Genomic DNA, 12,527 nt, shown 5'->3' on the forward strand with positions numbered 1-12,527 from the left:
CAGCAGATTTCCCATTACACCTTAACCAACCCTACGCTCCTCTTTCCCTCTGCACAGTCACGGTGCTGTTCCTTTAGCAAGCTAGGTACACTCCCAACTCAGGATCTTTGTACTTATCTTCTGCCTGGCAAGCTCCTTCCCCAGTTCAAGTCTCTGATCAATAGTGACCATGTAGTCACCATGTCTGTGAGATTTTCTTTGCCTACCCTGCTTGAAACAGAAACCTCCACCCCGCCCTAGCACAGCTTCTCCCCATTCCCTGAATTTTTTCCCTAATACTTATCATAATACAATTTAAACCTTATCAATGAGATTACAAATTCCACAAGGGCATGCCTTTTCCCACTGTTCCAGGATCTAAGCATATGTAATCATTTAATAATCATTGTTGAAAAAAATGAACTTAAAGTCATCACCTCCCATTCCCATGTCCCGTCTTTACTGAGTGATTTTAATTGAAGTCACACGAAGTTCTTGGGTTGGAAATAAAAGCAAAAGACCACTACACATTAGTTTGTCAACATGTAATGCCCTGGGTTTATTTTGTGAGAATTCTATCACAATTTTTCCAGGTGGGATTAAAAACCTTAAGGATAATGTATGCCATTGGACTGGGCATTCAGACTTCGGTACTGACAAAGCACTAGTAGTAGTCTGTTAAGTACCATTCTCTTCACAGAAGAGAGGTCAAATATTTCCAAAGGAAGGCACCCGATATTTGTGGTTCTGGCCTTGCAGCCTTCTGGAGAATCTTAAAAGGAAAAAAGCTGGCTGGCTGTTTTTAGAAACTGGAATGATGATACACGTACAGCAATTACTGCATTCTTCTCCCTTATATCCTTTTTGTAAGAACAAGTAAAGAATGAAGTCTTTTAAACAATTCGACAATAAAAAAGTACAATTTTTTTTTGTGTGTGTGCTAAAAAAAGGGCAAGACAACATAAACTCCAGTTGTAAGGACTCCATTTGCATACTTGATTTAACACTTTTTGGTGTGGAAGGAAATGGGACTACTGGGCTGTTTGTAGAGCAGCAACATAACATTAGTGCTTGAAGTACCAGAAACTGCCCACAGCTTTGTGGGCAAGTGGGGATGGGAAGATTCAAGAGACTTCATTTTTAGCTTGTTACTTGTCCTAATGATAGTAGACCAGGAAGATCCCCATTTAACAGTACATTCCCCATTTTTTTTTAAAAACTGATGCCTTTTTTTTTTTTTTTTTGTAAAATTCTGTATGTATGTCACCATTTTTTTCACATGATACACAGAAAACTCAGGGACCCAGAGGGGAACCAAGTTATGTTATACCATTTACAAAATACCAAGGAGTCCACAGCTACCTAACACATTTACTACAGCACAGGAACCAATGAAGGTACAGTGTACAAAAAACTGTAAACACGGCACAATAAATAGATAAAACAGCAGGTTCCGCACCATGCACATGATGTGATGACACTTCATCTCTATACAATCTCACATCTCACACTCTTTGTTGCAATTTATTTCCCTCCCACCCCCCACCCCCAAGTGCAAAGCATCACAAATGAACATTTCTGTATTCAAGTAACATATATACAAGGGTATTACAAATATGCAGTACTGTACAGATAATTGCTGTATTCTTAATTTACAGATGTTGATTTTCTCCTATTAACAATAAGAAAAGAAAAACTGAAGCATGAGAGATGAGCATTGCTGTCAAGTCCCCACAGCTGCCACAGAAACGCATGTGCTGCATTCCGTCATCCCTTGCGTTCAAAACGCTACTGATGCATAGCACCGAGTCGAGTCCCCAGGCTGCAGCTCGGCTCCTGAGGAAGCTACGTCACCTCCATCGCTACTGTGTTGTCTGCTATGTTGTTCAGTGCTGGCTTTTCTGATTCATGATTTTCCCTGTTGAAACAAAATTCAATTCAATTACCCATCAGCAACAAACGGAACAAAACACAAATTCAATAAATCAAGACTATCTTCCCTATAAAAAAAGGAAGTATTTTTAATCAGAGGAAGAAATGTGACTCTCTGGGGCTAAGACACAAGTAGAAGACTATGGGTTCTTATAGTGTATTATTAGGCATATACGACTGGAAGTTGGGCTGTTGTCCACCATCAATTCCATGGTCAACTATATGACCAACAAAACTGTAAGAGCAGCCAAGCAACCCAACTGTCAAAAACATAAAGAATTCCCAATTTAGCTGATAGTTTCACTTTCCTCTTCTTCTAAACCTTTCACAAAAGTTTTGAAAAAGGAAGAGATGTGACTGAGGTTCATTCCTGTCAGGACTTCATATGTGCTGTTGAGCAGGACAGCTACTGAGCTGGCAATTAGAAGACCAGGGTCATAGCCGTTCTAGCATCTACACTGCTGAGCGTGCTTGGAGAAATCCATTAACTTCTTTGGATCTCATTTCCCTCATCTTTTTTTTTTTTTTTTTTTTAAAGATTTTATTTATTATTTATTTGACAGAGAGCGATCACAAGTAGACAGAGAGGCAGGCAGGCAGAGAGAGAGAGAGAGAGAGAGAGAGAGAGGGAAGCAGGCTCCCTGTCAAGCAGAGAGCCCGATGCGGGACTCGATCCCAGGACCCTGAGATCATGACCTGAGCCGAAGGCAGCAGCTTAACCCACTGAGCCACCCAGGCGCCCTCATTTCCCTCGTCTTTAAAACAAAGGGACTAAAATAAGAAATGAAATGAAAACCAGGTATTATACATTTAAGAACTATAACTGATTAGTTATGACCAGACCCAGAATGCTAGTAAGAATGGCTCTGAATGGAGCAGATGATAACTATTAAGCTGAGAAGCAGACAGGGATGCATGGGTTTGGAAACTTAAGGCTACTGTCCGTTGCTGCAAAGCCTGCTCCTCCTCCCTCCTGGGCCACTCCCGGCCGAGGAAGTCTACCTATCAGCCTGGCATCCAAGCTGTTCCAAAGTCTGCCCTCCTCCTACCATTCCAACTTCAACTACTAGCCTTCCCAAACCTCTAGATAAATTAGTCGTTAACCTCTGAACACATCTGTGTTTGTCAGATTCTCTTCTTCTTTTCTGCTCAACCAAGATCAAATCTGATCTTATTTTGTAGAACTTTCCCAGAATACCACTGGTGTGAAAAGATTTCTCCTTATATTGAAATTATAGCCATAATCTATACAATTAATTTGACAAGGATATGATGCTTTGTAACACAGGAATGACTTTCACTTATTATTTACAGTTACCATTACTTAATTTTTACACTTTTATGCTTGTCTTCTAACTAAACTAAAAATCCCTTGTCTTTCTCTGTTTCCCTCATAGTACTTTGTAAATAGCAGGACTCTAATTACCATTAACAGTTAAAACAGGAGAGCCCCATCAGACATTGTAAACCCTCTACTGAAACCCAACAAGACAAATTAGCTAAAAAAATAAGTCTGAGTAAAAGTTGACCTGGCATTAATACTGTAAGCCTAGGCTTTACATTATTTACATTATTAAGAGCAGCTTAGCATAAGCCACGGGTGGGTTAAATCAATTGTTCACATGAGAAGCTACGGAAGAAAACAGACAAAAGAAACATTCTATTCTAAAGAGAACTCCCCCCACCCAAAGGTGGGAAATGAGATCACTGTAAACTATCATTATACTAAGACAGTGACATCCAAAGCACATATGCAACATTCAGTACATCATTTAATTAAAATTCTCAACAATACTGAATTATAACATTTATCTGTTTAGTTCCTGAATAAGTAAGGAATTCTCATCTATCCATTTTTAACGTATATAAGGAAAAGAACAAAAAGCACAAATAAGTAGAGAGCACTGCCAGAGGATTTAAGTCCGAGCTCATATTCTGCAAACATTTCAGGCTTCAAGTAACTACTGACCTTGGAACTGAATCTACAGAGGACGAAGGTGGAACCTTGGAGACTTGACAGTTTGCTGCGGCAGCCAGCTTTAAGGCAGACGATGGAACAGCACTTAAAGTCCTAGGTATATGTCGCGCATTTATAGGGGCAATAGAGTTTACAGTGGCAACTGATGAAGGGACAGTTAATCGAATGTTGTTCCCAATCAGAACCTGAGTTGTTGCAGAAGTGGCAGCGGTTACTTGATGACTCAGTGCACTGTGGGAACTCGAAGTCTGTGTCATGTTTGAAGGCTGTAACAAAGCTGAACCTGCCGTCGATGGACTGGTGTGTACAAGTGCTGTTGGTGTAGTACTACTGAGGTGTAAGCCCTTGTATACTCCTAGAGAAAAAGAAAGAAGCACTGAGACAATGTACAACTTTGCTGTTTATTACGGATGTTACAAACATCAGAATTAATTTAGATGTCTTTGCCCTTTTAAGATTTATTTAGAGAGAGATTTATTTTAGAGAGAGAGTATGCGCATGTGCGTGCAGGGATGGAGGGGAGAGGGAGAGTGAGAATCTCAAGGAGACTCCCTGCTGAGCACGGAGCCCAAGGCAGGGCTTGTGGGGCTCAATTAAATGACTCTGAGGTCATGACCTGAGCTGAAATCAAGAGTCGGGTGCTCAACCAACTGATCCACCCAGGTGCCCCTAAATGTCTTTATCTTTACCTGAGGCTGGAAGGACGCCATTCACCCCAATTCCAAGCACCACATCATCCTTCATCTTGAATCCCATCAGTTGTTCTGATGTCACCAAAGCAGAAGCAGCAAATTGAGCACTAGCAGAATCCAAAGTCTTGGAAACAAAGCCCTAAAAAGAAAATACAAAACAAATCTAAGCATTGCTTGGTCTAAATGAATTAACACTAAAGCTACAGGTAATCCACAATCAGTCCGAATATAAAGCAAACCACTGAAATATACTCATTTCTTTTGATAGTCACAAATTTGAAGAATGCTCAAGCGATCTAAGAACTCAGACATGATGAATTTTTGTTTTCATATGTGACAATATGTAATATGGACCAGTCTATTATGAAAAGAAACCTATAATGTAGAAACAGTAAACCTCTGACACAAAGTGTCAGACAAGAAACATGCTAGTAAAACATTTCAGTGATTTGCAAATACATAAAATGAAAAATGAATATGTACACTCTTTCACCTAACTTACACATATATACATATATCAACAAAGGCACCTTTGGGACAGCAAGAAAACTATCCCTTTAGAACAGAAGTAACAAAATATCGTATCATAACTTGGCCTAAGAATTAAGAGGCTCCTTGAGTTTTTTTAAATGAATTTTTCCTCCAAGATGCTGAGATTCAAATTTCAGTCTTTAAGCCTTACGTGTGTTTAAATGGCAAACATTTATCATGCTTGAGGTTTGAAAGTGATTTCTTTTAATAGTAAAAGAGGTTTAGTATGATAACTTCAAATACATTTTAATACTAATTAAAATATCCAACATAATGAGCTGGGTGGGATTATATATTAAAGAGGTAAATTCACAGTCTATAGGATAGACTTGGAAGACACGGTCTTGATCTCATTTAACTATGCTTTTTCGTTTTTACTTTTTAAAGTAGGGAGCAGAGGCAACAGCTTCCATACTCACCTGTAATGTTCTTTCTAAACCCTGTATAGAATGGCTATGATGTAGATTCAGGCGAAAGCCACTTTTCTGCTGGTTAGATGCAAGGTTCTATGACAACAGTTGGTAATTAGAGATGAACTCTGGTGGGAAACAATGAGGGATAATCATAAGACAGACAAATCCCTCACCTGTGCAGTGGTGGTGGAGGAATTACTATTTGCTTGCTGTTGCTGAATTTGTGCAAGCTGCTGTTTCTGCATTAGTGCCAGTTGCTGTTGGTGTTGCTGGTATTGTTCGGCTGTAAATGCTGAACATAAAACAAGGAAAACACTTTATAAAAACGCACAGAGCACACACATCTTACAGTACCAAAACAAATTTCAGCATTAAAAAAACTTTTGTGCAAAATTAAAGTATCTGACAAAGGCTCATGATCCTGCTAAAGATCACTTCCATAGGAAAAATTCCACATTTTTACAACCACATGTAACAGGAGTGGCTTGAGTTCAGAGCAACACGAAATTATAAACTTCCCGAGTTATAACAACATAGGAAAGAGAACTCACTTCTCAAGTTTCAGAACCATTATTTTTGTAAGCTGTGACACTTGTGCTAGACAGTGTAAAAAGGTAATCCAGCTTTTTAAATCCACTTATTTGGAATTCAACTTTGCACTGAGCTTGAGAAGAAATCTTGATAGTTACCATTTGGTTTCTTGTTTACTCATATTACTGTCCCAATGCATTCAGATGATCCCTAAGAGTTCTGTGTATCAATACTAATTGTTTGACAATTTTTCTAATTTCAGCCATTACATACATTCCCTCTACATGGAATATAAGGTTGTTGGTTTATTACCTTTATTTTTTTTAAAGAACTCATCCTTTAACAGGAAGAAAAGAGGCTCCAAATGTTAAGGTTAATTAATTTTCCCCACCCAATTAACCCACCTGGAAAAAATCCAGTCAATAAGAACGGAGTTGTTTATGTTGATTTACTGTACAGAATGATGTCTGAGGAAAGACACTGTGTTATGCTACTTATGTTTGTCTATGGAGAGCTCAGTTCTAAAAAAAACAAACAAAAAAATGTTCATTTATTACCCCCCAAAAAAGTGTGTGCATTTTTTAAAAAGGAAACCTTTTTCTTTTTCTTATTTTTGCCAATTAAAAAAAGGAAAAAAAAAGGGCACATACAATCACAACATCTGACTTTAAAGGCTTCTTTAAGAAACCTGTGATGTTTGGGTAAGGATTATTTCAAAACACAAAAAAGGTTATCATGCATCCCTGAATACCAGGGAATCTATAAATCATGCAATGCAAATTTCCTCAATCTAAAGTTTAATGTTTTCAAAACACTGTCACCTAATTTGTTGTCTTTAGCTGCATTTTAATGATTTAGTTGACAAAAATATCACTTCATCACGTTTTATAATTTTCACTCATAACTCATAAAGCATCTTTATCTTCCATGATACAGATTTTCTGAGTGGTACCACTACAAAATGTTTAGGTAGAAATTCTACCATATTCTGAATGGATCAGAAAATTATGAAATGATATTTAATAGAACTCCAGAAATTATTAGTGTTTACACAGGCTTTACACTTGAACTAAGTTCTTGGGCTACAAGACCAAAAATGTAATTTGTTGTTATAAAAACTTTAGTTGATAGCCGTCCTTTAATGCGTTTCTTTCCCTACTGTGTTGTAATTCTCAGATCTGAATACTAAAGGGAAGACTTTTATTGACAATAGGATAACTTCTAAATATTGACAGAAAGTAATTTTGTGTCAAAATGACCATTTCCATGTAATAGAAATGTGCTGAATCAAAATTTGAAGAAAATACAAAAATTAATGTTGCCCTGATTCTTTATAATAAATGTAACATTTATCTATGTTTTAAAAAAATCCATAAAAAGCAACTGTTTAAACCTAAAGATCCTTAGTTTATTAAATAGTTTTTCTAGTATGTTTTTGAGATTTACACTTTAACTTCCTAAGTTTGAGTGAGCTGCCTAAGTCTTGAATTTCCTAGCAGGGCACGTTCAGTAAATTTTTTTAAAAAAGGATCATTCCTACAAGGTCAGGTCATTATTTATCTACAAAAACAGTAATTTAGCATTCACTAAAGCTCTATTTACAAAAAACTCCATTTATATGAATGAAAATACTATCTAGAACTTTGTGTTTGCGTATGCTTTATTAGCAATAATAAATTAGAAACTTGAAAAAAGTTCCAAACATTTCCTCCCTAATTTAAGTCAACATTTTAATCCTTGGTCTGAGGGTCTTGTGAAGTACGCTTTTAAACAACTATTAACTTCTTCCTAATACAAGATTTAGAAATAAAAATGGAACTAATACTCATCATGATTTTAGAACATTACTGTCAACCTACTGCTTAGGAGTATTTCTATTCATATGGAGTCTAATTACAAAGTTTTCCATAGGCATTTTTCATAAATGATCTAGAGTAACTGTATATACCGAGCAACATATAAGCTGAAAATGATGGTAATAAAATCCATGGGCCTAGGGGCCAAGAGACCTTGATTTTTTTTTTTTAAGCTCCCATCTCTATCATAACTAGCCGAGTATACCTGGGCAAATAACTAAACTTTTGGGGGCTCAGTTATGTTCATCCAAAATACTTAGATCTAAGTTAGGTGATCACTAAAGCCCTTTTCAGCAAAGTGATGCAAGGATTTTATATTTTTTTCTGAGAAATAAATCTCCAATCCAAAAGGCTGTCTGAGTAAGCTGGAAAGCCTGGACAAAGGTAAGGTGTAATTTGGGTAAATACAATCTGAACTGGGGTTTATACTGTTTTTATACAGAAAACGAGGACTTCAGATGGCATTATAATTCAAAGTCTAATCAAATGCTAAGCAGAAATAAATAGAAATGACCATATTTCCCTAATCTCTATCAAGGTAGAAAGTGTTATGGTTCTAGGTCTACCGCCAGATAGGGTGTGGTAGTCAAGTTTGCAATTAACATGAAGATGGACAGCATGGTTTCATGGACAGATAACCAAACCTAGAAGCAGAAGCATTTCATAGAACCCCAAATTTTTAGGTCGGGAGGCATCCTTGCTGATTTCCTCCTACAACTTCACATTAAAGATGAAGAAACTTTCAACTGAGGTCACAAAGATAGATAATAATAGAAGGGAGGGAATGCACCCCCAAACCATTGAAATTTTAAATATAAAAAGAAACCGACCAAAGTTTTAGATTTAATATTACTTACAAGAAATAATTAAACTTTTAATGTACCCACCAGTATGAATCAAGAGCTTAAAAAAAAAACAAAAAACCACACCTCACATATATAGCACCCGACTAGGTGTCTAGGTATGGGAGAAGAGTCATGTGAGGGATGTGACTAAAAATTTATTCAGGATGCTCCTAAGGAAAAAGAGGAACCTGTAGATTTAAATTTAAGGAGGCAGCTTTTGTTCATATATGGACAAACTTTTAAACGAGATTTCCAACTCTAGAATAACCTGATCTAGAAAATTGTTGAATCTCCCCTCCCCCTAAGGTATCTAGACAAAGGTCAGAAACTACCATTGTTTGGTAGTTGCTAACAATTCTCTGGAGTAGAAATTCAGGTGAAGTTAAGATGTTATCAGTCCACTTGGACAGGAAACTACGGTGAGGCACGCCAACACCTAGAATAGTTCAGGCTGTTGCCCCTTAAGTCACATTCCCACAGCTGAAGCAGACCAACAGATAATCAAAGTGGGAGTAGGTGAGGGTGACAGGTACTTAGAAAAAAATTAACAATCTGAAAATCCAGTTTGAGAAGACAGATTTAAGATCACTAAAATATACATTGTTTTGTTAGTAAAAAACAAAACAAAACAAAAACCCAAAACCCAAACAAAAAAAAACCAATAAACCTAAACACCTATTATAAAAGATAACACTTGATCAGAAATTTCTTTGAGCAGTACATAAGTACATAGGCGGAAAATTATTTTAATACAGGAAAAGGTAACTTTAAAGAAATAAATATAAAATAAAACGACTTCAGAGAGTATTAAAGTATGATCCCCTAGCCAGTAAGCTTGAATGATAGTTTTGAGGTTCATAAGCACTTAACAGACACCCAGAAATCCAACCTGAAAACAAAAATATGGTGTACTTCTTTAGATGGCCAAACATGAATTAATCTGAATTCATCTGGCTGCGAATTACTTGAACGTGAGATTATCTGTGGTCTAATCTTGCACTTCAGCACACAACTATAGAACTATCAATTCTACTACTATGGGTGCTACTTCACATCCTGCTAAGGGTGTAATTTTGAATTGTGAAACACACTTGGATAAGGATTAAGGTCCTACGGATTTATAAACTCTAACCATGAAAATACTCAATACTTGAATCTAGAGTTCCTTTGAAAACTGAATGTTACAAATTTTATGAAGTAGAATGTATTAAAGTAAGCCACAAATCCTGAGACATAGAAGTTATCATGCCAGCTACATATATTCTATTAATTTATGAAAATAAACCAAATCTTTATTAGAGATATGTGAGCTTAGGAAAATTACTTAGAACACTAATGAAATCTCAGTGAGAACTGGGAATTCAAATCCTTAACATATAATGGTGGTTTAAAAATCACTTTTCTATTTAGTCTTTCTAAATTATAGCGTTCTAATTATGAGAAGTGTATTAATTCTGATATGTCATATCCCCTAAGCTTAAACACAAACAAATGAATAGTCACTGAACAAACACTAAATTTTCAAAGGTACTTTTATAGATTAAAAGAAAAAAAAAAAAAAAAAAAAAAAAAAAAAAAAAAAAAAAAGAACCAGGAGACTGTATTCGGAAACTGTCCCAATCGCATATTAACTCAAGATTATTAAAATATAATACATACATAATTTGTTCATATGTACTAAAATCTAGTCCTAGAAATTCTAAATACACATATATTTAAGTCTCCCCAAGGTCCTCAACATTGCATCAGTCGGCTGTGTGTTATCCAGATCAAGCACTCTAGCACCTGACTAACCAGGTTACCCATCAGGCCACACTATGCAAAATGGCCAAGACTGGGAAGCAAGCAAAAAAATTCTGAGCACCAGAAGCTACAAGGTTGGTGTGTTAAAGTTCATGCCCTTTACTAAAAATAATGGGCTCTTGATATCCTCATTTAGAATTTCTTATTTGAAAATGAGAAAAAATGGGTTCTTACAGGTGATATTTAGAAAAAGGAAAATCAGTCCAGAGGGCATCACTATGCCATAGCATAGATATAAATAATAATATTTAAAATAATGACTAAGAAAAAATGGCTAAATCAAAGTATTTGGCTTAAGCAGCAGACAAGTAAGTATGTATCAACTGACTCCTATCTCACATAGTGGTTAGGTTCTAAAGTCAGTATCGTAAAAATTGAGCCCTGAATATTCCTTTAGTCTCCCATAATGGGTGTATCTCTTTCAATAAGCACAGCAAAGACCATTTTTCCTCTGGTATCAGACTAGATCAGGTTCTGTGGCTGAGTACCAGATGACATAGTCAGGCTTGTATTTGGGGGCCATGCTATACAGAAAAATTTATCTTTAAAATTACAATTACACTGATGGAGGTGCTATGCCTAACCTCAGAATGAAGCAAAAATGGAGGCGCAGACACTCTGAGAGCAACAATAACAGATTCACTTCTGCCATTCCCAGAGTGGCCCACTCTGGACAACGTATTCTTGCAGTAGCATTGTACTCAGAACTCTGTATAACTTCTGAACTGTTAAAATTTTATTTTCTTCTCCAGGGACCTATAGCTGAATTCACTTAAGTTAAATGTACATATGATAGGGCCTCTACTATAATATACTTTGTAGAGCATAAAGAGAAAAGCTTTAGGTTTTCGGAATATTCACAAATAGGAAAGAACAAAGCATTACAAAATAGCAATCTGTAGGCATCTATTCTCTAAGTATACAAAAGATCTAGTAAAAATTAAGGGAAAACTGAAAACAATTACGTGCAACAAAAAAATTGATAAACCCACTCTTTAAAGGTTGTATCACATTATATGGGGGAGGACACGATTAAAAAGAAAATCACACCATTACTAAAAATAGTTTTTCAGCTAAACTTTTGGTAATACTACTAGTTCAATGCTCACGTTTTAATATTCTTTGGAAAATACAAATCAAGTAGTTTCATAATATCGATGTTTACTTATGTAGGACAGCAAAATAGTTTACATAAAAAAGATCATTAAAAGAGCTCTATTTTTTTTTTAAGATTTTATTTTTTAAAGTAATCTCTATACCCAACGTGGAGTATGAACTCACAGCCCAGAGATCAAGAGTCTCATGCTCCACTGACTGAGTCGCCAAGCACCCCTAAAGTTCTCTACTTTAAGGGGCAAGAATATGGGGATTGATGAAACATGCCAGTTTTCTACAAGAAATCTCAAGGAATTTACACAGCTTAAATATCTACCAAGGAAAACATATCACAAGTTTACACTTTTAAAATCTCTAAACTCGCATACTGTATGAATCATCCTTCATATTGGAAAGCACTTTATTTTGATTTTTAAGACTGTAATAGCTAAGAGAAACCGACTCTCCAAAGTATACACTCTGAAGTTAATGGGACTATCCTAATCCATTAGGACTCAGGATAATTTAAATTATCTTCTAGTTGATTTCTGAAATGTGATTATTTTTCTTATGAGCTAAAGACTTAAGTTTCACAGAAGTACTTGTTTTCCAGACACAAAGTAAATTAGTTTATGGAAGCTTTTCTGGAGATCTTTAAGAATAAGCAGCACATTTTGTATTTATTATAAGGTTTAACTAGAGCCTCACCAGATAATTAGGGTGACACAATAAATATCTTTATAGTCCCTTCAAAATCTGTGTTTAAATTACCTTTACAAAAATCTGTGGTAACATAATTTTAACAGTGAATTTCTGTAGCCTACATGCCTCAAATAACACAGATCTATGTTTTCAAAGAGAAAACTAAAATT

At 36.0% G+C, this 12,527-nt stretch overlaps 1 protein-coding gene across 3 annotated transcripts in view; it reads right to left on the reverse strand.

The window, feature by feature from the left end:
* Positions 1–509: 509 nt before the first annotated feature.
* Positions 510–12,527, reverse strand: part of EPC1 (enhancer of polycomb homolog 1) — a 93,086-nt gene continuing 81,068 nt past the window's right edge. For 2 of the 3 annotated variants that reach the window (XM_047740535.1, XM_047740534.1), the window contains exons 11-15: positions 5,699–5,817; positions 5,532–5,618; positions 4,579–4,720; positions 3,881–4,244; positions 510–1,897 (exon numbers count right to left, since the gene is read on the reverse strand). In XM_047740535.1, the coding sequence (XP_047596491.1) occupies positions 1,825–1,897; positions 3,881–4,244; positions 4,579–4,720; positions 5,532–5,618; positions 5,699–5,817 (785 nt within the window). In that variant the 3' untranslated portion in view covers positions 510–1,824. The remainder of the gene's footprint in view (positions 1,898–3,880; positions 4,245–4,578; positions 4,721–5,531; positions 5,619–5,698; positions 5,818–12,527) is intronic. The other variant, XM_047740536.1, reaches the window with a different exon arrangement.

Source organism: Lutra lutra, chromosome 8, assembly GCF_902655055.1.
Source record: "Lutra lutra chromosome 8, mLutLut1.2, whole genome shotgun sequence".
NCBI classification, from domain to species: Eukaryota; Metazoa; Chordata; class Mammalia; order Carnivora; family Mustelidae; genus Lutra; species Lutra lutra.